Below are 24919 nucleotides of genomic sequence, written 5' to 3' on the forward strand. Positions count from 1 at the left end.
GTTCATTAATAAAAACAGCCAAAACAACATTAAACACAGCATATATGATTACAGTCTGGGCTTGAACACCGAAAGTGCTGAATAGCTTGTCTGCAATATAGTGGAATAAAATCAATAATAATTTTAATTCAAGTAATTGAATAAATCCATTGATTCCTGTAGGACAATTCATATGCTTCAAGGTAAGCATAAAAATAAAGGCAAGCTTACAAAAAGAAGTCAGGACTTTTATTTTTCATGGAGAAAGAGGAATCATTTCACATTTCATGTTTCTGGTCTGTGCTCAGCTACCAAGGAAAGACCTGTAGGAGCCAGAAATGTGGTTGACGTTCCTTTTTCAAGACAAATGCAAACATAAAAATATAGTATCGTAATGTGCATCCAGCTTGCCAGAAAAGTTAATTAATTTGTTTATGGAAGATGAAAGAATTAATGGTCTGAGCATTGTCCAATTCTTTTCAAGCCGCAACCAAAGTACTAACTCATGCCTTAAAAGAAAAACAAGAGTGCAAGATTTTGCAAAGGCAGTTGTCAAATTATGAAAGCTTTTGAATCTTTCCAAAATATTGATTACTTATTTGTTTTTATCCTACCATTGAAGGATTCAGACAACAATTCAATACTGTAACTAGTACTTCAGTTAAAATGAAAATAAGGTCATGCCCAAGCAGTAGACTTTTCAGTGGCCATTTAAGAAAGCACATGGAGGAAAACCCCAGCACTGCAATCTTTTTATTTTCCAGCCGCATGTTTAATAAGAGTCATGATGACCTATCGAACACAAAATGTATGCCTGAAACTCTCTCTCTAACCCCTATTGATGAAGAGTATCTCACTATCAGCTCAATGCCTGTGACCTCACTTTCACGAGGAGGAAGCTCTGAGACACTCTCTGCAACCACTGCGACCCCACAACCACATGTTTGTGGTCCCTTACCATCATCCCTGTCTGCTAGAGAGACACATGAGAGTGACAACGAATGGGAAGACTTAGAGGAAGCAGAGGAAGAGAAGGAAGAAAATGAAGGTTGCACTCAGGTATGTGATAGGCACCAAATTGCTAACACCTAGAATACAAAGGAAAAGAAACAATTTAAAGAATGTTACATTCTTAAACATTAATTTAAACTCATATTCTATGCTATTTCTACCTGACTATTTTTTTTCTTTACTTTCCTGAATATCCACAATCTTCAAATAAAGCAGACCTTCCACTATGCCCGGCTCTCCAGAATTCTTTACCATTTGCCTTAAGGCCATTTCCTTGTTCTTGACAACTTACTATTTCTCCAACTTTCCAGCATTCTGCAGTATAATTCTCAGTGTACAAAGGCCTAAAAGCCCTCTAGTAGCCTCTGAAATTAACTGGAGTCAGCTACTGGGTTTTTTTCTGTCGTGTTTCAAGCCCATGTGGAAAATCACTTTGTCACAGTGATATTACTGTAATGTCCTGATAAGAAAGTATGATCCTTGTGCTAATTACTATTCAAGATATAAGGCTCAGTCCTGCCAAATGCTGAACATCTTGCATTCCTACTGACACTAATGAGCTCTAAATTCCTACTAATTTGAGAATGCTCTGGACAAAATTTATCTCCAGCCATTTCCTTCAATGGGGCAGTAACACCAATAACAACAATAATTGTTGCAATTGTTGCAACCTGCTATTTCAACGCTTGTCAGCTCAGAACACTCCAAACCTTTATTTATACATTTCAAATGCCAAAATTCCAGGCTCTGGTGGCATTCTCTGCCTTATTAGGCCCTATCAATCAATCAATCAGTCAACATGAAGCTGCACTAGGTAAAAAGAAGGAAAATTAATTCTGGAGTATGGCAGTGACAGGTGAGAGAAACACTTATGTATTCCCTTGTTTGTACCATCAGATCTGAGGATCTGATTCTTCTCTTCATATAAAACATAATGGGACATATTAATGAATCAACAGAAAAGCCTCCATCAAATATATCTGTGCTTGTTTCAACAGGAAATGGAGATCTTTGTGACCTTGACAAAGTCAGAGAACAATGGCTACGGATTCTCTGTAGTTCTTAACAAAGTGGACACCTGCCTGTATGTTGATGAAATCTTGAATGACCCTGCCCTTTCTGACGGAAGACTAAGAAGGGGAGACAGAATCATTATGGTACAGTAATTCTTTGAGTTTATATAGAGAAGAAAATATTTGCAGTTCAATGTAATTCAGCTTTAGCATTTTTCCTTTGCTAGCATCCAGTTCATCACATATTTAGTTATGAAAATGCAAATGAATCATATAATAAATCTAATTCTGCTGACTTCAGTTGGGTAAATTTCAGGCTGAATAGATTGTATGGCCAGGCAAATAACATGAATCATCTAGCAGCAGTGCAAGACAGCTGGGACATTTAATGCCTTCCCAATTAAATAATATAAACTGAATTAATATAATAAGATAGGTGACGAATACAAAGGATGCAGGAGTTATGTCCTTTGTAATGTATGAATAAAACCTTTTTTTCAGCCTGATTCATGTGCATTTTGTAGCAGTTAGGCTCTATTCCTTGTTTTTTTGCAACAAGACCTTGAGTTTCAAGAAAAAAAGCTCTTTTTATGAAAGCTCTGCATTCAGAAAAATAAAAGTTCAAAGAAGAAGTCTTACTGCAATCTTAACTGCTGCATTCACAGACATTAAATACCACAGCAAAGCAGTAACAAGAAAGTGAAAACTAATTTAAGTTCATATGCCAAATTCAGAGTGAGGGAGAAGTACATGATAGTAAATGAATCTGTGACATGATTTTATTGGTTTGTCATTTAGGTGAATGGAATTGATGTCACATCTTTACCATGCAATGAAGTCCTGACTTTACTGCAAAGCTCTCCTCCTGATCTGCACCTTGTGGTTGGTCGTGCTGACAGTGACCCATGTCCCTCTGTTAGGCCAGATGAGATTCCTGAAATCACTCTCACAAAAGGTGCCAATGGACAGCTAGGTGTGTACTAAATACTGTGCTTGCTATCTTGGACAGGGATTACAGCAATCATAAAGTAATAAACAACTGTGGTCTTGGTTCAGTATGATCCAGAGTGACCTTGACACCTTTATGCTCTCTGCCATCACCCATGACCATGGAATGAGAGTTTTATTTTGGGCAAGTCCTATAAGGGAAGACTAATATCTTTTATTAGACCAATGAAGATAGTTGGGAAAATGGTCTTTGTATTATCACCCTATCAGCTAAAGTTTCTGGCAGATCTCCAGTCTCATACTTATGTGCTACTACAACATAAGTTGTGGGTAGTTAGACAATAATGTCTACTACCTGCAGAGATACATAAAGATCTGTTTGGAGAGAAAGAAAAAGGAAGAAGAAGAGGTAAATCTTAAGAAGGATGAGCCACAGGCTACAGTTTGCTATTCAAAAAATCTCCACTTAAATCCTTGATTCAACACAGACACAAAGCTTTATCTACATTGTGCAATACAGGTGATAAAAGAAATCCCCACAAATATCTTGGTATTTCTGCACAATGTGGTGAGTGCTGCACACAGATAAAACTGTAGACTCAGGAAACAGTGTGGCTATATTTGATCATGTACAGCATCCTGTTTCCAGGCAAGAAACTAGCTTTTTCAGAGATTCCTTGAAAGTCATTGCACTGCACAGTTTTGCACTGTATAGATATCTCCTCAGCTGTCAGGCCTCCATTCCCTATGGCACTCTGAAGACTGCAAGGCACTTAAGCACTCTGGTAATGAGGGAGTTACTGCTATGCAGCTCAGTGTCCTATTGAAATGACTATTGAACATCAGGTGAAATAAGGCACTATGGAATCACTGAAGCATAGAGATGGACAACACCATTTAAGTTTTTCCATACTTTTTAAACATCTAATGGCATTTCACTCTCTCAGTCCAGCTCATATACCCCATCTTACTGGGGCAAGACAGTTATTTGTAATGTCAGTGATTTGTTCAGCCTTTCAATGACTCACATCTGTTCCACTAGACTTTATGTCACCGACAGTGAAATCCAAATCATGCTGCCACAAAAGATGCTTTCTCTGCATTATTCTAGGCTTGAAGCTGACAGGAGGAGCTGGAAGCAAGTTACAAGGTATTTATGTGCTAGAGATAGTTCCTGGCTCTCCTGCCAGTGTGGAAGGCAGTTTGCAGCCACGAGATCAGATTGTTTACATCTGTGGACTGTGGACTGAGGGCATTAGCCTGGATGATGCAGTGAGAGTTTGTGAAGCTGCCACCCAGAATGTTCAAATCAAAGCCACAAGGTAAATTTGAGCATACTCAATCTCAATCCTAATGCTGAAGCAGGTTTCTAAATTTTACATCAACAAGTCAAACCATCAACACAATTCAAACTGCAAGAAAAATGCTTTATTGCAAAGGTCTGAATGTTTCAACCTGATAAATAGCATCTGTAAGATATCTTACCTCCTTGTAATTGTAATTAACTGTGAGTGCAAGTAGCCTCATGCAACACAAATGAGCACTCTTCAAATTTCATCATCCAAATACAAATGTGAACACTTTAACTGTGAGGCTGACCACCATTCTCATGTATCTTGTTCTCGAAGGAAAATGTTTATATTTCCACCACTACTATCAACCTTCTCCATACAATCTCAGGTTCATAACTACAGGCAAAAAACTACCTGTGATGGGAAATTCTGAGTTACTTCCAGCAGCCAGATGTTTTAGAAAGGTACTAAAAATGAAGCTTTAAATAGGTAGCATGTAAGAAAAAGTCATCCCAGGCTTGAACAATAACCTGCAATAAAGGATTTCTCTCATCAGTTCATGGCTGCACTTCAGATTTTTTGTGTTCCAGAGTCTGATATAACACCAGCACAGGTCCTGGACTGACACAGAAATAGCTTCCAAAGATCTCAGAGGAACAGGCAAACATTAACCCAAAAACATGTGAATAACAAAGTTATATAACCAGAGCAAGTGATAGTATGGCTGCCACAGCTGTCTTAACAGAGTTCAAACTTTTATCAATGATTTATTAACTTGTACTTGTCAAGCAGAAGAAAATGTCTCCTCATTATACTTCTTGCTGTACAAGCAGTTAGTACAGCACCCCGATTGTCATAATTTACAAACTAAGGAGACAAACAGAAATAGGATAAAGGAACTTGCAAAAGAGCATTCCCATTTTATAGAGAGGTAACCAAAGCTGAATTCAAAATGTACCAGAGACCAGTTCTGTATTGAGACAGGTGATTTAACATGTTCATTCGTTCCCTAACCCACTAAAATAAAATAAAATTAAATTAAATGTTTCACTGCTGTTAAATAGTGTCAGATATTTTATATCATGATATAAATGCTCTTTAGAAAAGCACCATTAATAAAATCATAGAAACACAACTACAGTTTAGACAACTGTCTTTCTAAAAATAATTTTCATATGTGCTTTACAAAGCATGCAGCTCTTAATGGCTCACATATTTCACTTTTTCTGCCCCCAGAAATGGCAATCCAGTGGTTCCTATAGAGCAGGAAAATAGTAAGTAAGGCTAATATTCTTGGGGTTTAGTTAAAAACTTGCTTCTGATTTTGAAATTAAGCATAAAGTATTGATTCATTGCATTTAAAAGTTATTAACAGATTGTAACTTGGCACTCAGTATTTCTATTATGGCCATTCTAAGACTCTGAAGAAAATTTGCTAGCTATTTAAAGACAGAAGTAAAACGTATAGTTTTCTGTAAAAAATCATTTATTGCATTTTGCATAGTCAGTTTCTATTTTTTTAATTTGCTGTTATTAAATGGGAATTTTATGTGGTCATATATCAACATCTGTTTTGACTGAAACTACTCTCTAAGGAGTTTTCCAGCACTTTTTGAGCCACTATTTAATATGAGCCACTACTTCATCATCTAGATCACCTTTTTAAACTGTTATCAATAAACTAGAGAAAATCAGAAGTAGGCAGCACCAATATCTCTTAGTTAATATAAAAGCATTCCTATCAGGGGATGATATTTAGTATTACAACTGATAGAAAACTTCAGTAGTTGTCTTCACTGCAAAGACCAAAGACATGACCAGAATTCTCTAGCAGTAGAAGGAGTCTCACCCACCAGAGGTTGCATCTGCACCATCAGGTGGAAGGATAAGTATCACATCTAGGTCACTGCATAGAAAGTGTGTTAGCTATGCCAGTAGCACTTTCCAGTGTACATTTGGCTGCAGTGTTAAGTCAGGCCTAACCCCAGTTTCATTCACCTGACTGGATATCTGAATATTTTTTAATGATGCAAAGATGACCTCAAAAAGTAACCCTGGACCAGTATTGTTCACACACCTACACTCATCTGAATACTGGCATATGGTTACCTGAATAAATTATTCCAAGTCAAGGTAGTTACAGATTTCCTGTTCTATAACATGTAGCCCTGTGTGTGTTTTTATAAACTGAAGCAGTTTACTACAAGACATGAATAAAGTTATATGTACTCTCAGTTAATATGGTATAACTATTGCATTGCCAATGTACATCCTGGTAGGACCTTGCTTACACAGCTTAGATCTGTGAGCTTTGCAGATTTGAAGATTTCCCAAGACACCTTCAAAATAGGTAACCAGATCTGATACAGAGTTATCAACCCTACGCTGGTACAGATACCTGCCTCACTTATAAAACAAGATGTGCAAGGTCCTGCACATGGGTCAGAGCAATCCTAAGCACAAACACAGGCTGGGCAGAGAATGGATTGATATCAGCCCTGAGGAGAAGGACTTGAGGATGCTGGTAGATGAGCAGCTCAACATGACCCAGCAACATGCTCTTGCAGCCCAGAAAGCCAACCAAATCCTGAGCTGCATCCAAAGGAGTGTGGCAGCAGGTGAGGGAAGTGATTCCCCCCTCTACTCTGCTCTCATGAGACCTGCCTCGAGTCCTGCACAAAGTTCTGGTCCCCTCAATGTAAGAAGGTCATGACTGTTTAAGTGAGTCTAGAGGAGGGCCATGAAGATGATCAGAGGGCTGGAGCATCCCTGCTATGAAGACAGGCTGAGAGTTGGGGTTGTCCATCCTGGAAAAGAGAAGATGTTGGGGAAACCTTATAGCACTTTCCAGTACAGAAAGGGGCTACAAGAGAGAGGGAGAGGGACTTTTGACAAAGGCATGTAGTGACAGGACAAGGAGGAATGGCTTAAAAGTGAAAGAGGACAGGTTTGGATTAGATATTAGTGAGAATTTCTTATCTATGAGGATGGTGAGACACTGGAACATGTTGTCCAGAGAAGTAGTGGATGCCCCATCCCTGGAATTGTTCATTACTCATGGCAGAGAATGGAAACTAGATGATCTTTAATGTCCCCTCCAATCCAAACCATTCTATGATTCTTCCCTTTTATAAGGCACTTTAAAAGATCTATAGTAATTTTGTATTTGGTGTTCCATTTGCTATCATTGCTGATAGATTTATAAATAAATCTATAATAATTCGTTATTAAGAAAGCAAGTCTACATTTTTGTAGACTCAGTTACAAAAATGCATATTTAAATTATAACTGCAACAGGTAGTTTGCTTTTAAACAACAGAACGTTCATGATTTTCTATAATTCATACATTAAGAGTACTCTGGAAGACAACCAATATCACCAAGATATGATAAAGCAACACCTCAAAAGAGGGGGTGGGTGAGTAGACGTGGGAGTGTTTCTTTGTCTGCCTCATCATTGCCACATGTCTAGAATGACTCAGTCTGATCTCTTCATTATTGTTACAATTTTTAAATAGCGATGGCTGAGACACAATTTCTCTGCAATTCATGACAGAATTGTTTCTATAAGTGAGCAAATCGGCAAACTTAATCATTAAGTAGCGTCTCAAACTGCCTCAGAGAGTATCAATGTTGGATATTGATGTTTTGCTTAATAATCGGAGCACAGAGTTTACATTCCCATGTGTATATGAAGGTCAGGAGGAGGCCTGTCAGAACAAACATACATGTATCCTTTTAGGGCCACCGGCAGAGACAGAGAAAGTCAATATTTTGCCAAAGGAAAACCTGAATTCCCAAGAACAGGATCAGCTGCATCAACATGGTAAGGAACTTAGCATTTTTCAGTTAGAATTTATGAAATTTTGTGCCCTCTCTTTGAAAGAAAATAAGTCTATACGTGGTACTGGCAGCACCTGGGAAAGACTAACTCTTGGTAGAAAAACCTGCCTCCCTCAGAGTTTTAGACAACAGTTGTACATTACCTGTTGAGACGAAAAATCGGGTGTCTCTGACACTGTAACATGCAGCTTTTAAAGCTTGTTTTGGAACCTGCTCACTGGGAGATACAAAGTCTCCAGGGACAATATGCAGAAGGTTCAGTTCACAGTTCAGGAGTTTGAGCCCACATTAATCCATAGGATTCTTATTTTGGTATTTTACAAAATGCTTTATTAGCTCTGAATAAGATTTTGAGTGCTATACTATAGAACTTTCTACCAGTACAACTATGTAAAAATTGTTGCTGCTTTTTCACAGAGAAACATTTGGAGGAAACAAACTCCAGTGCTCAGGAAAACACTCCTGATTCTCCAGAATGTAAAGTAAGTGACAATTTTAAGTGTGAGATGGTTATCAAGAGAATTGAGCTATATGGAGTGACATTTTTAAAATAGTGGTATTTAATGTATTTTATTCCTCTCCAGTTTCTGTGAAAGTAAGAATATAATGCACCTGGAGAGAGTCCTGTGAAGTGTTGAATTGCTTCAGCATTCATGGACTAGAACATGCTGAGCACTTCCTGGGCACAGACTCTTCTGTTGCTGTTTTTCAATGCTTAGAAACAAAGTAGCACAGGAAAAAGGAACAGAATGGAAAAATAAGCAGAATTATAACACATTTTCCACAACAATCTTTGAAACCTGAGACTAATATGTTTCATTTTGAAATTCTCAGATAGATATTTGAAAAGAGAATAAAAAATTATTCCAAACCTTTGGAGTATTATGTAGCACTGACAAAAATCATAATGGTTTGTATTTGGCAAAAGTAATGCCAGTTTTGAAATTAAGAATTCCTAAAATTCCCAGAAATTTTTTTTTGGGGAAAAAAGTTATTTTCATGCTTAACATACAATGCTTCAAAATTCTTACAAGTGAAAACATCACTTCTGTTTGTGCAAACACATGGAAAATAATGTTCATAGAAATTATCCACATTGGAACTGATATTTCATGTGAATATGTTTACTAGTTTTCTCTTGATTGCAGCTTGCAAAAAAAGCTGTTTCTTGTTAAAATTAAACTTCCAACCTGGCAGAAAAATTGGAACAGTTTTCTTACTTTTGATTAAGTCATCACTATTACTGCTTTTTCTGCACCATTTAATCCATGATGATTTATCTGCTCAACCTGTGAAAATAATTTCCAAGGCTGATATTTATGATGTTGGAACTAGTCGTGCTGCAAGTCATAAACATTTCTAGCTTGCTGCTATTTCTGAGATAATACTTGACCCTAAAAAAGCCACTGATTTTAAAACCAAATGAAGGGCTAAAGCCGAAGAGATGAGAATGTTGAGGTTGCAAGATTAAGATTTTCATTACAGAACAATGTAAGAATGGACTATGTACTGCATTACTGTCACACTGGAGATAAGAGAGCCTTGTTTGTCAATGAAGGTGATTTATTTAATATATTATAAAAGGATTACAGAAGTACACATTTCTTTGCTCTTTAGAATTTTTTTCCCTCAGCAGCAACTATTAAAAAGAGTATGAAAATAAGTGTGCACTATTTTCATTCTGATACACACATGCAGCTGCACAGTTGGTCACTGGAAGCTCTATGTACCTATTCAAGAGTAGGATATATCCCATAACCTACGTCAGCCAGTGAGGACTGTGAAGCATAATGGGATTCTTTGGTATTAAAAATGCAAACAAAATACAGACCTGAATAAACTCCACTTTAGACTGCATCCTTGTCTATTGTAGGACTTCATTATTAGGATTGAGCTGGAAAAAGCAGAAAATGGAAGCCTAGGATTTGCACTGGTAGGTGGAAGAAATGGCAGGGCTATCCTAATAAAAGCCATCAGCCCAGACAGCATTGCAGATCTAGATGGGAGGCTTCAAGTTGGTGACATCCTACTTAAGGTAATGCTTGTTCTTCATTGCTTTCGCCTACGTTTTCTCTAGTTACTCTATAATGAGCAGCTTTTGAGTGTTTATATAAAATCTTTCTATCCTAACCACCTTTTAATATAAATCATCCTGGTTTTAGCCCAAATTTTTTTTCAATTCCCCCTTCAGGACTTGGAATATTTTTATTTGCTCTTCTGTTTGACTTCCATCTCTCCTCCATCTTCTGTTTGAAGAATGGGGGAAACAATACCCTCTTACTGTCTCAAACTGTACTTTTGTGGTGTCCTGCAGGCAATCATGGTACATAGACATACAGAGGAGAGGATCAGGCAAGTTGAGAGAGAGTGAGAATTCCTTCCCAAAAATGGGAGAAAATGAAGACACATAAAGTGCAAAGAAGTCATATAAAGATTTCTCAGTGCTAGGATATGTGATTTTAAAAAAGAGCTTTCTGTTATAGGAATCTGGAAATACACATCATTGTATTTTTCAGGTGAATGAGACTTTTGTGTCTGGTCTGCCACGCCAAACAGTTACAGATCTGCTGCGCAAAGCTCAAGGCACTGTTCAACTCACTGTCTGCCGAAGTGTGGCTTTGCATTGGGCTTATTCAGGGAATCAGAGCAACGAAGCTTCCCCCCAAAACACAAAAGCAGAGCCTGGTAAGCAGCTGCATTTGCTCACAGTGTGATAAATGTGGGATTATATGTTGCCTGAATTCAACTTTCCTATTAGCAAAACAATTCAATATACTAACTTTACAGTCAGGCCTGATTCACAGCTGTAGATACAAACATTCTTCACCCTGAGCTGCAGTTCTGGCTATACTACTCAAGACATAGGACCACAGGGAAGAAATGCTTGAGTGGGATTTTTAAGCCTAGGAAGAGTGGAAGTGAAGCTGCAAGATCTTCAAAGATGCTTTAGCTTAGTTTATAAGTCATGAATCCTGATCTGATTTTAGCCCATTTTATACAACTCACTGATGGAATCACAGACAATTATTGACCCAGCTGCTAAAACACATTTCCTAAAAATTTCACATCCCATAACTCCTACTTCTCTCCTGGAAGCATTACACTTCCTATTCTGTCTGGCAGACAGATCCTCTCTCTTCTGTGCTTGTTCATGGTCAAATCCAGAAGTCTCTGCATCCAGACTGATATCACTTTGAGAGCAGACACATCTTGCATAGGGCAAGTACTTAGAGTTCTGACTAACTCCCTGGAAGAAACCTCTGCTCTATGCTCTGCTCTACTGAACACTCAAAAATTAAATACTAATTAAAGCTGAGTGTGGAAGCAAGGATATGATATTACTAATAGTTTATGGGGTTACAGTCCTCAACCTTCTCTTTGAACACTGAAATGTTTCCTATAATGAAACTGCAGTGGGACGGATATAGAATTCCTCCTTCTGTCCTGATGGCTACAAATTGGAGGCTTTGTTTCAAGTATTCTCAGGCAAGAAGACACTGCAATTCCTATTTTCATCTTACATGACATTGGTGATTTACACACTTTCTGGGAAGTTTAAAATGTGTTCCTGGAGCAGCAAATCCCCATAGAAGCACTGGCATCAAAGTTAATGTATGGTATTTGTGCCTTAGCACTGCAAAGGAATGAGTTGGGTTAGGAAGGGCAAATTTAAATTCTGTTTCAGGTTTTTTAGAACTGCTGTTGACACAGGGCTGTACTTCAGTATATCTTCTGACAACCTGAATTACGCTGGCTTCTTCAATGGTGATGTATGGCGTTTGTGCTGTACTAACCCTCTCAGAGCATCCATGAAAAGGATATTCCATGCTAGTCCAAGGTCAAAGTCTTTTGCTGTAGGTGGCAGAGAAGAAATGGATCTATATTTCCATGCATTTTATTTTTCTTTTGTGTTCTGGTATTCAGCTAATGCTGAGGAAAGCCTGCAAGCTCAGCCTGTTTCCACTTTCAAGGAAGAAGACTCCAAGCAGATGTCCAACAAGGTAAAATCAGAATTGAGCATCTAGAAGTTATCAGGCAAAATACTCATATGTTTCTGTACAAAATGGGTTTGCTGCAATGTGAGCAAGAACCACACCTTCTTAATGAAAAGAGATTAATGTGAGGGAAGTGTGTTGCAATGACTGGAACTGGCTAACATTTGAGTGAGTCAGGGGGTTCCACTCAGATAAGAGCATAGGATTAGGATGATACATATATATGCTAAAAGGGTGGAGGGAAGGAAGATTGCATATGCAAGTCTTGTTCTGATTCTTTATAATACAGGAATGAATAAGTTATTAATTTTATCATTCTTTAGTATTTCTAAACAATATACATTATAAGATTTCTATTGAACTGTCTTCCATTAGCATTCATAACTGCAAGGCATCCAAACTTCTTCAAACATGGTTGTGTTTTTGCATCTAAACAAGTCCTGGAAGACATTCCACATTAAATTTTACAGCATCTATTATTTCTAAGTTTACAACCATAAAACCTCTCAGAAAATGTAAATCATTTAGGTCTTCTTATCCTCCAGAACAAATAAAAAAGCCAAACCCTGCTTCAACCAATATAATCAAACTAGAAAAGAAAAATGGTAGAAATCCTTCACATTTATATGCTGAGAAAACTTTGTAGAGGAATCTGTTCGAGAAAGTTGTAAGAACACTGTTGGAATGGGTGTTGGAACTAAACTTTTAGAGACTGGTGAACTGTAAGATCTAAACAAGGTCATGTCTATGATCTGACACCTGAGAAATAATATCCATGAGAAGCAGGAGATAGTAGTAAGATTATAGGTTCATTTATCAGATCCCCGAGTTAGCAAGATATTAAGGTACAAATTTAGTTTTAAGCATGTGGTTAAGTCTATCTAGTTAGCACAGGACATGCCTAACTTTAACCATGTGTTTTTGCTGACTTGGAGCCATTAATTTTCTCTTCGTCATTATATCCAGCTTGCCTTTAGCTGTCTCCATTGAATAGAAACTATTTATGCTTTTTAGAGCACAGCTGCCAACTAGGCCAAAGATGCACACTTTGAAAGTGACAAGCTACTAAAAAAATAGAAAAAAAACCAGTAAAATACCTTTTCTTTGCAAAGTGAAAACAAATGAACATATCATTCTCCAATCTATATAGCCAGTAGGTGCAGAAACTGGGTAGATGAATTCATGGTTAAATAGGCAGCCATGAATTTCCTTATTCTAATGGGGAAATGCAAGAGCAAAAGTAAGACAATAAGGTATAAGTGGCAGCTACCATTGAGATTCTGTGGGGCATTCGGAGTTTATACTGTGTAATATGCCAGGGTGGTTTCTGAGTGCATCTGGAATATTAAGCAGGGAAAGATGAATAAACACCACTTTGAACTAAAGTTTAAATAATTATCAAGTGCTACAGCTAAGAAGGAGCTACTTCCACATACAGCAGGTGTCCAGCATCATTACTTAAGTGCAGGACCTGGTTACTATTCTCTAGGATGGAAGAACAGCCACCAATACTATTACTTCTACTGCATATGGAGGGTGATCAAGGCTTTGCCTTCTCTGGTAGCTGAGTGCTTCTTCAGCAGAGCGTTTCTACTGCTGGAATCATAGTGTCTGAGATAGAAAAAGGAAATTATTACCAACAGTTCCATCCCAGACACTGATGCTTTCTGCTGCCAAGAGCTGGGAGATGGTGTGGGACGTGACTGAGATGTGACTCATGATTCTTGTGATTGCATTTTCTTTATGAGATCAAAAGGACATAATGAACATGAACCTTTTCAAAGTTTAGTCATATGTTCTAAAATATAGAAGTGTCTGAAGACTGTATGGTTCTGAAACTCACAAATGCATCTGGCATGGCTTTTTACTCCTAGCAGATACTGCAATACATACTTTCTTCTGAAGGTATTCCGAAACTATTCTGGTTTGCCTTTCTTTCCTGAGTGAAGGACACATTTCTGTCAGAAATAAGACAGCTAGCTGATATAAGTAACTATGTTTCGAGGTTTCTGTGTACTGATTTTTCACAGCTTTTTCTTATTTGAAACCTGCAGGATCCAGAAAGTACACACAATTATCTCCAAGGTCAGTTGGCTGGACAAGACTATAAAGATACGATCAGTAACATTTCAGACAGGTAAGTCTTTCAAATGAAGTAAAACGATTAAAATAAATAGTATGGATAATTTATTCTTATATTTTCAGAGCTGTCCTAATACGGTATGCAAATGAACTCATGTCCCAGATGACAGAAACACATTTCTATTGGAATGCAGCTCCATCTGCAGTAAAAGCTGCTAAACAGCTTTCACACAACTGCTAAGACAAATGGAGCAGAAGATTCTAGGTGTAACAGCCTAAGTTAGCTTTAGTCTTTCCAGCTGAGGAGGGGAGAGAACAGTGATAGTACCATTGCCTTGGTGTGGGCAGGATCCCTGTGGGGTTTAGTAAGTGTTCCAAGGAGATCTGGCAGCCTGGGTGGACCCTGTGCTACTATGGCTGCAGCCATGCAGATGTTGAACTCCACACATCTGAGAATCCAGAGAATTTGAGGATGTTACTCCAAAGCAAGTACACAATACAAGAAAAGAATAAATTTACTTCAGATTTTAAATCTTCAGGATAATGGAAAATCTAAGAATAATGGAGTATTGATAAGTCATGGGCAGTTTTATCTATTAGAGTGATGCAGAATACCCACACCAATGGGAAAAAATTACACATATTCATATCTAAAACTTAAAAGTTTGTAAGAAAAATATTTGACCAATCTTCCCAAACATACCTACTTGCAGAGATAAATTTTGAAAGAAGCTCTGAGAGCATCTGCAATTGAAAACATCCATGTGAACAGACTCAATGCCCCTTGCTATTAGCTTATTGTTAATATAACATTATCTTGTGGTATACCAGGTAATCAGGTGTGTTTATCTCTAAATTATCTTGCTCTGTGTGCAAGATGCATAAATGCCTCTAATGGTTAATACAAAGTTATCATATATAGAGATAACAAGTATCTTTCCAAGTTGTTTTGCAAATAGGATGATTTTCCAGCCCCTGTTTAGTAATCTGAATCTCTTGCTATCAGTATTTTCGTATTTCTATATTCTACTCGCAAAAGCTTTGTGCAACTTGAACATGCACAGCCTGCAGTGGTTACTGGTGTTTGCAAAGCTGCTACTTATTTTATTCTCCCTCTTAAGTGTACCTTTTAATATTTCTAATATTAGTTATTATGATCACACATATGACAGGATACTGTAAGACTGTGATATGCTTAAGCTTACTAACATAGTTAAATGTTATGTATAAGGGTATCTGAGCTAGCCAGTAGAGGAATATTTGACCCATTCTGCACACATTGCAGCTCTATTCTGGATTGCAGCCTTATTTCTACCTAAAACATATTTCAGTGCTCTAACATTTTCTAAATACTTTAGGAAACAGTAACAAGCAAAGCCAACTTAGCTATGATTTCCTAACAACTAAAAAATGTCATACATGAAAAATGGTTTTTGACTGTGAAAAATCTTGCTTCCAGCCATTTTTGGACAGCTTTTTATTCAGAGTATGTTCTTATCTCTGAAAAAACCCCAAAACAACCAACAACCACGTACAGATAATACTGTTTTTCACTAGCTATATTTGCAAACAGTGCTCCAGACAAAATGCTACTACTACTTCTTGAACTTGTGGTCTTCAGAGTTCAGACTAATTCTTGAAAATATTTGCTCAAGAAAGTTAAAAGTGATTAAAAATAGATTGAAACTGAAAGCCTTTGTATGGTTCAGATTATCAAAGCTTCTGCCACTTCAACAAATGCTGTTTTACAGGTCACAGAAATGTACAGAATGTGAAGGCTGCAGAAGAGAAAATCTGCAGTCTGAGTTGTACAGAAATGTGCAGAAGAGAAAATCTGCAGTCTGAGTCAGGCAGCTGGAACAATGAAGATGATGATATGCCCCACAGGATTCCTGTTCTACCTAGAAGTAACCATGCAAAAACTTCTTTTTTTTTAACATTATAGCCCAGCTCTTGCATATACACACAGTGAGAACAACACTAGCCCCTTGTACACAAGCTAAGGGTTTGCTCTTTATGTGCAGAAGAGAAAATCTGCAGTCTGAGTCAGGCAGCTGGAACAATGAAGATGATGATATGCCCCACAGGATTCCTGTTCTACCTAGAAGTAACCATGCAAAAACTTCTTTTTTTTTAACATTATAGCCCAGCTCTTGCATATACACACAGTGAGAACAACACTAGCCCCTTGTACACAAGCTAAGGGTTTGCTCTTTGAGTCACAAAGACCAAGGCACTCAAGACACAGTTTTTACCACTGACACAGATGAAGGCCATCCACAACCCACAAGATGACATACCTCAGGAACTCTCTCCTCTCTCACTTACTGTTCCCATACAGCTTGTCAAAAAGTAAATTAAACATTTAAACAAAAAGGCAGAATGAAGGGCAAAATTATATCTCAAGACTTTTTTCCTGGCAACACTACATTTCATGTCACACAACAACTTCAACAAAGCCTCTAGAATCGATGTACTTAAGCACGTACTGAAGCACTTTCACAGTTCAGATGCCAAAACTCCTCTGATACTAGAAGAGTTTACAGAAAGAATCTGCCTAATTGTTTCTTTATGAAAATTAAGCTCCTTCTGCCCCAAATGAGAATAATTAGTGAAAGGAATCATACTGAGGATGCTGCAATATCCCACAGATTCTCAAAAATGCAGATATCTCTCCCTGTTTCTTCTTGTCCCATGGAAACAATGAATTGCTGATGGCTTTCATCACAAGTAAACCACAGTTATCTCCCTCACACTTACCAAGCTGTGCTGACAAGCAAACAGAAAATTATAACCAATCTATCATCAATTATCTGCTCAGAGTTTGGGTTTTTTTACTTCCACTGGATCTAGAAAGAAAGAGAGGTGTCTGGGAAATACTGTGCCCTGTCTGAAGTGGGGGATCTATCTTCACTTCAACCAGTTATTAGGAACACCCTCGCATCTGTGAGGATCAGAGAACAGAAAGAAAACAAAAAGTGCCTTGGCAGCTCAGGCAAAGCAGGGGCTAGTTGTAGCCTAGACAAAAACGTAGCAAGTGCAACACTTTTCTAACAGAGTTTAATCAAGACTAGTGTCCATCCCTCTCAAGAGGAAAACAGAGCATTGCTTCTTCTTTTCAGCCTACAACAAACCTGTGGAATGTATTATCAGGTTTTCTCTGAGACAAATGGCATGTTATTCTTTGCCAACAGTAGCCTATCACTAAAAAGACAAATTCCAGAATTTCTCTGCTTCGAACCATTATTTTTTACCAAACAAGCTACATTTTTTTGCTCAACTTGTTAAGAAAAGTTTTTCAATTGCTCCAGGTATTTCTAAAGATGTAATGTTAATCCATTTTGTTAACCCATCAAGTATTGGATCAGAACATACACGTCAGGATGAGTTAATTAGTAAAACTGAATCCTGACTTCGGTTCAAAGATAGATAGTTCACATCTTGTTCTTGAAGAGGAGTGTGAGGTAAGATGAAGAGAAAAAATACTTCCTTACTTCAGGAAGGATGAATTTTGCAGTGCTTATTCCTAGCAGTGGGGTGTGTCAAGACTAATTTTCAGGGAAGTGTTGGAAACATGAAGATGATTCCCTGTGAAGATGTGGCCAGTGTGTCCTATACCAGTATAAACTAGCATTAAAGTTTACAATTCTGCAAGAACAGTTTATTTAGAACAGACTGTATTTAGAAACTGTATGAGGCAATATGTTGCAATACTTAGATCTGCTTCCAAATAACATGGTCCTGGTTGTATCCATGGTGCTTACTTATTCTTCTTTCTGCTGTGAACATAAGTAAGCCAAAAATATTTTCTCACATTTTCTCACATTTCACTTCCACAGTACATATATACTGCAGTTCTCTGTTTTTTAAACCCAAGACATTGCACTATGAACAGTGATAATGAAAACTTCTTGTGGAGGTTTTTTTTTGTTTTTCTTTTGTGTGTTTTGGGGTTTTGGTTTTGATCTTTTTTGTTGATATATAGACAGAACCTTTGCTTCTGGAGATGAATTGACTCAGTTAATTAACTTGAAACCATCACAGACGGAAGTAGATCCAAGGACTAGCATCACAGATCTTATTCAAGGCCTTCAGCTGCGGATTGAGAATCAAGAGGTGTTAAAGGAGTTTATGGTAAAGTGTGATTCCTTTTTAAGATCTAACTGTTTAGCACAGCTAAGAAAGTGACTTTTAATAGCCTTCTGCATACTGTGTGGGAGGTCAAATTGTATATCTTTACTGAATCCACTTTCTCTGAGAAGTTTTCTAGCCAGAATGGGGTTTCTACTCTGCTGCTTGGATGATGCTACAGTATTTGGATCTCTCTCCATGCAGGTCAGGCTTACACTGTCCAAAGATACTGCCCACAGGGAATGAAAATAAATAATACACAGAAGTAGAGTATGAATCACTTTTTCCTAGACTGACTTCTTCCTGTTACTCCCTCAGCTTTGTTGAACATCTTCCTAAGAACTATTCTAGGAGTTGCACTAAAGCAAGAAATCCATGCTGCTAGGGATTCCCTAGTGTAGAAAGGAAAATGTTTCACACAATGCTTCAGTTATCCATGAAACTCATTGCTACAAGATACTATTTGGGTCAGGAACTTTGTGAAATTAAAATGTAATGTACCTCCATAAATAATGAAAACACATAATTACATCTAATGGCAAGTAAATAATGAAAAAAAATGTAAAATTAGGAAGGCATATAAAATCTCTTGTTGCAGGAAATAGAGTACTCAGTTATCAGCAAATTCCCAAGCAATAGATTACTTCATAACTCTTCAACACAGTACTGGAATCTCCCTTAAAGGATGTACTCATTGCCAGTGAAATAGATTGCTGATACTTTTCCATAGTAATTGCAATGTTATCAGTTTCTTTCACTTGCCTTTGTATCTCTGCCTTTCTGGGTACAAAATCTCACAGGCTCAAGTGCATAGGATTTGCTGACTTTCCCTGAAGGCTCAAGGGCATGTATTAATTTCCATTCATTCCATTCCATTATTGATGTAGGCATAGCATACTATGAGCTGAGCTACATGTCTGCCCAGAAAACAAAGCTATAATAGGGAAAGTGCTGGTATATTGAGGCCAATGGATATTTTATCTCAGTGAAAGCTAGAGTAACTGATGAAGGTGCTCAAGAGCTGTCACATGTATTTCAGTTCGTATAGACTGTTGAGTGCCATAATGTGATGGCTGAGCATTGTGCAAGGTATACCAAATGGGTAAAAGAATAAAAAAAAAGTCATGGTAACTCAAAAACGTAAATTAAATTAACTCGCACATATACTGCATTCTGTTCCCCTCAATCTGCTATGAAGTACATATGGAACATATGATTTGCATTTAGTATCATTGATACTGTTCCCTATATTCATCCCTTTCTCCATCACTGAAAAGTATTCACTGTCATTACTGCACCGTTAATAGTGCAATAGTGCTTTACTCAGGTTATTATCAATTATAAATGCTGACATTTGGCCAAAACACTATTCCAAACATCTATTATACAGCAACATACAACATGGATTGGTAATGAGGGGGGGCTGAGGATGAGGGTTGGAAATATCACTTGAAAACCCCAGAAATGGTGTGCAGGCTGAAGAAAATATGAAGCTACTTGAATTCCTTGCCTAGAAGTTTAGAGAATGATGTACAGATTCTCTTCTGTAAGAAGTGTATTTGTCAGTTGTGGGTCACATACAGCAGTAAACTTTGCTCACACTGACACTGTAAAGATTGTCCATAGAGGATGTGAAACACATGGATTGACTATTTCTCTTTATATAGGCTTTAGAACATGTGACCCCAATAGATGACTGCAGAACTGGCAAAGCACCAGAAAACCAGGATAAAAACAGATACCAAGATATTCTTCCGTGTAAGTATGTACAGTAATGAGAATATACATTTGGTGAACAAAGACATCATAAAACAGAAAAACAGCTATAACACTGAGATGTGTGAAGTGCAAATCCCACCACAACCTTAGTCACAGAGAGCTCCACTAATAATGAAATTATTAACTATGATTAATGGGATTTTTCCAGAAGAGATAGAGTTCACGTAAGCATCTCTGCATTGTGCAACATGTAATTTTCTGAAGTATCATCTTCCTCAAGGCAGGACTTGGTCTTGTAAGGAGCCAGTTGTCTTGGTGCTTCCTTCCCTCTTTCTCAGAGTTACTGATCGACATTTCTGTAGGCAAGTGTAACTTGAATTATAATAGCATTTCTTTAAATCTGTTTAAATGTACAGCTACATCTACTGGTTGTGGAACAGTGGAATTCTGGAAAGTACAGTGGAAATCATGGAGTTATGTAGCTTTTAGAAAGATAAAGATTCTTTCAGAAGTATTTGAAAGCATAATATCCAACCAGACCTTTCAGCTGTTCAGCTCTGATCTGAGCCAGAAAAGGAAGATTTGAGTACAAGCACTGAATGACTGCTATGTACACGGATTTTCAAAAAAAATTCTATCCTGACAAAAGATTCCCCAAGAGGTATCACAACAGAAGGAGAACACTTTCTGGACCCTTAATGTCTTTCTAAACTGCAGCAGCAGGACAACATATGCAAAAATTAGTAGCACCTCTATGTATCAGTGACGCAGTACATATATATTCTTAGAAGTTTTCCTTGTTTATAACACAAATATCCAGTGACAGTTTTCTTATGCAATACATTAAAAGCAGAACTGGATACACTATTTTGAATCACTGCCAAACAATTCTGTGGTAATTGGAAGGCTTGTTAGAGTGTTACACAAGTATCTTAAGAGAAAGAAAGCTGCAGTGAACCATACAATTTATATGTGGGAATTCCTATTAGCAGATATTAATATTAATGCTACTAGTCAAATGTATTCTAAAATCCAGAGACATACTTGGCTGGAGAGGCTGAGGTTCCCCATCTCCTGAGCACTGGAGATAGTAGAACTCTGTTTCAGATCCATAGCTGAAATAGTATCTTTCTATTTCTGTACAGATGATAAGACACGAGTTCCTCTGGGAGAAAAGAATGGCTACATTAATGCAAGTTATATCAGAATGAAAGTTGGAGAAGAGGAACATTTTTATATTATAACCCAAGGGCCTCTGCCATCCACTATGGCTGATTTTTGGCAAATGGTCTGGGAGAGTGAATCAAATGTGATTGCCATGATGACAAAAGAAGTGGAGCTAGGACAAGTCAGATGTCATCGATACTGGCCTGAACCTCCCCATGACTCTAAGGACCTGACTAATTTCCATCTCAGGCTAGACACTTACCAGATTCTGGAATACTTCATAATTAGAAAAATAGAAATAATCAACAAGCAGGTAAGTTGAGTAGACTTAATACTTTCATAGCAGTAGTGTTATTTGCTTCTTCCATAACATGTGCTCAGTGTTTTTTAGGAATGTAAGAATCTGAATAACAGGCATGAAATTAAGGTTAATGAGATGCTGCTTCTTTGCTCATTACACAGAAAATGAATCCAACACTACATATTTTGGACAAGAACTTCCAAAATGAGACCGCTAATAGTCACAGAGCTGGTTGTTCAGTGTTTTGCAGAGTGGATTCATATTCTGTAATGGTGGATGGATGGAAGGAGAGAAAGAAAGTGGTTTTCATCCTAGAATTTTGAGCAAATGATACTTTTTTCATTCATGAAAAGACATGAATACACATGAAACTACAAATCTAGGAGCAAATTTTTAGAAACTTAACAAATACAGAATCCAAATGTAAGAACATGGAAATCAGGGCAATTACAAGACCATCAGTCTTGCCTCAATATTTAGTAATGCTTAGCAAAAAATTCTGCAGGACATAATATTTAGTGGAATAATTAAAAGATTTGTACTTGTGCCAGACTAGCTTGCTTTTTTTCCATCAAGATAATAATTTCTCCATTTAGAGAAAAGACAATTGCCCTTATGTCACTGAGTGCAAAGTACAGTAAAGCATATGGTATGAGTCTTCCCAAGTCTATTTAGATGGGGAGGTGGGACATTATATGTGCTTTTTGCAATTAACATGTTAGGTTTGCTATGTTTGTACTGGCTCAGCATCAAACTACTACAGAAAGCCACAGGTTTACTTCAGCAGAAATCCATACTTACATTCAAATTCCTCTGATCATAAAAATCCAGGTAGTTCTTTAGCTTTCAGCTTAACGTGTTTGAGTGAGCTCGCAACAAGTGTTGACCCAGGACCACAATTAATATTATTCTTTATTTCATCTACACTTTAATTATTCTTGTGAGCATTTTTAGTTGATTTGGCTTGTATGTTGGGTATCTAATCACAGGTTATTCTTTTATATCTGGTAGTCAGAATAGCATTTACTATCTTCCTGTCGTGTTTGTCATATTACTACTCTTCTATTAGTATGGCTTAGATCAGCGACAAGAGTTTTAGCAAACAGTACTGAAATGTTCTAATTTAACAAATATTTTTGTTTCTTCTTTCTAACCAGCAAATAAGATAACTACATCATTCCTAGGCAACAGAGTTACCTCAATGTCTCATTAAAATCACATGAAGTAAATTGAAGCCTGTGTATTCTGAGTGCATTTCTGGAAACCTAAAGAAACCTTATAGAGTCAAGAATGAAAAGCTGAAGAATTGTAGTGCAAACAAACAACTGACTAAGAATGAGGCTGAAGGAAAATTCTTTGTGTAATTCCTTGAAAATTGGTTTTAGGGTAATTTTTAACCTTTTTGGTCTCTCTCTTTCAGACAGAAGAAAAGCGCATTATAAGTCACTTGCAGTTTACCACTTGGCCAGACCACAATATCCCCAAACTGGCTGAGCAGCTTGTAAAATTTATTTGTTACATGAGAAAAGCTCACAGTACAGGACCTATTGTTGCTCACTGCAGCACTGGCATTGGAAGAAGTGGAGTTTTGCTGTGTGTTGAAATTCTGCTCAGCTATATAGAAAAAGATTTATGTGTAAGTATCAAGCAGATCATCAAGTATTAAACTAGTATGGATGTCAACAACACAGCAGGGGCATCTTAGAGCAGAGCAATTCCTGTTAGAATTCACCCTGACAAAATGGAATAAACCCAGCTTTTGTTGTTTTAAACAACAAAGATAATTACAAGTACACTGTCTCTAAAAGAGCCGAGTCACAGCTTCTCCATCAGAATATGCTTAAATCTTTCTTTATAACTTGCATGTCAACGAAATTAAAACTGTTCTCTTCTGACAGTTCAACATCAAGCAGATAGTGAGAGATTTGAGAGATCAGCGTTTTGGCATGATCCAAACTAAGGTAAGTTCTCAATATTCAGCTAGATTATTATTTTTAGAAGTCTCAATTAGTGATACATATCCACATGCTTTGATAAATCTGGGACTTAAAATTTACTTTTAGCACTCTCATTTGAGGAAAATAACATCCTTCTAGGCAAATAGTCTAGTTCTAAATATGAAAGATTGTCCCTTTATTTCCAGTAACACAAAGAAAAGCAGAGCAGCAATATAGCACAGATACCACCCCCTAGTGCCCCCTTTCTTTTTTTAAAGCAAGAAGAAAAGCAAAGATCACAAAAACAGTAAGGCACTGTAAACTCTACCATGCTAAATTGCAACCTTCAGTTGAATTCTTGCTATTGCTGATTTATCATCACCTCAGTACACCCTTCTACTGCTGAGTTAAATCTATCCCTGAAAGATTTTTCACACAGGAAAAGACAGGATGCAGCTAACTCAATTTAGAGAAAACAGGTGGTGGGAATAAAAACAAGAGCAGACTAGGCTAAGTTCTTCCTATAGGCAAATATTTTAGCACATGCTTTGATATATTTTTCTTTAGGGTAATGATTAAGCATGTGACTAAAATTAATCAAAGACATAACCTAAATGAGAGTTGAGCACATGCTTATAGAATCTGTATTGAATAAGAGAGTGTTCTTGAACTTTTACAAGTGATGGAACAAAAAGAACAAGGATTCCCTTAAATATGTAAGTTAATGTCAATGATGTTAGAAACAGCACTTCAGCCAGTCTATCCTTCTTTGTCTAGAATTTGTGTTGAATGTATCCAGGTGTTTCAAATTGGTGTCTCTGTGTACAGGATGAGTATTTATTCTGTTATGAAGTTGCACTGGAAGTCCTTCAGATCCTCCGAGCAATGGATTCCTACTGACTACAATATGACTGTTCCCTGCTGCTACTCCCCTTGGACTCCGGGGACCACTCAGCAATTACTTTAAAGAGATGTCAAGCCAGCACGGACAAGTGTTACATTACATGCTTTGTTAGATTATTCTGATTTCTAAGGCATTTCAAAACCTTCCTAAACATGTCCTGGGAAAGTCATTTCAATCTTGGCTCCAAGTTTGGAGAAGCAGACAACCAGCACTACAACATTGCTGTCAAATTGCCATGGACAATTTTTGCATTTTGTATAATAACATATGAATTGTTAGGAAAATATTTTGGGACTGTGACAAGGAGATAGCAGCCTTTGGAATTAGCTTTACATTCCTGAGGGCAACTAAAAACCTCTAAGATTCAGCTAGTGTTGGCGGAGGATTAGTTGTCCCTCATCTATTGTTGTGCACTATTGGCTTCTGGACTGCAAATCAGTATTTACTACAGTAGTTACACTTTTGCATGGAAGGATTCAATTGGGTTCCCTTTGGTTGCCTGAACAATTTAGAACCATTTTCAGTCATCCATTCCTGCCTGGGAGATTATAACCCCATCACTAGACATCTTAATTCAAGAAACTCACCAAAAATAGG

At 37.4% G+C, this 24919-nt stretch overlaps 1 protein-coding gene across 1 annotated transcript; it reads left to right on the forward strand.

Moving 5' to 3' along the window:
• The first annotated feature begins 747 nt into the window (after positions 1 to 747).
• On the forward strand, positions 748 to 24318 carry LOC103806306 (tyrosine-protein phosphatase non-receptor type 13-like). The gene is made up of 18 exons (XM_009078987.1): positions 748 to 1038; positions 1989 to 2147; positions 2802 to 2976; positions 4063 to 4273; positions 5480 to 5517; positions 7986 to 8069; positions 8504 to 8568; positions 9960 to 10121; positions 10603 to 10771; positions 12011 to 12087; positions 14136 to 14218; positions 16188 to 16270; positions 18149 to 18297; positions 19962 to 20052; positions 21159 to 21493; positions 22902 to 23117; positions 23380 to 23442; positions 24247 to 24318. The coding sequence occupies exons 1-18, from the start codon at positions 748 to 750 to the stop codon at positions 24316 to 24318; spliced, it is 2523 nt and encodes an 840-aa protein (XP_009077235.1).
• The last annotated feature ends 601 nt before the right edge of the window (positions 24319 to 24919 follow it).

Source organism: Acanthisitta chloris, unplaced genomic scaffold (genome assembly GCF_000695815.1).
Source record: "Acanthisitta chloris isolate BGI_N310 unplaced genomic scaffold, ASM69581v1 scaffold23237, whole genome shotgun sequence".
Taxonomy (NCBI): Eukaryota; Metazoa; Chordata; class Aves; order Passeriformes; family Acanthisittidae; genus Acanthisitta; species Acanthisitta chloris.

Excerpts from the sequence above, each read along its gene's own strand:
- LOC103806306 (XM_009078987.1), top strand. The coding sequence starts at position 748 with ATGTTTAATAAGAGTCATGATGACCTATCGAACACAAAATGTATGCCT. Across the intron at positions 8,070-8,503 it reads GGATCAGCTGCATCAACATG|AGAAACATTTGGAGGAAACA; the intron begins GTAAGGAACTTA and ends GCTTTTTCACAG. Across the intron at positions 18,298-19,961 it reads AGGTGTTAAAGGAGTTTATG|GCTTTAGAACATGTGACCCC; the intron begins GTAAAGTGTGAT and ends CTCTTTATATAG.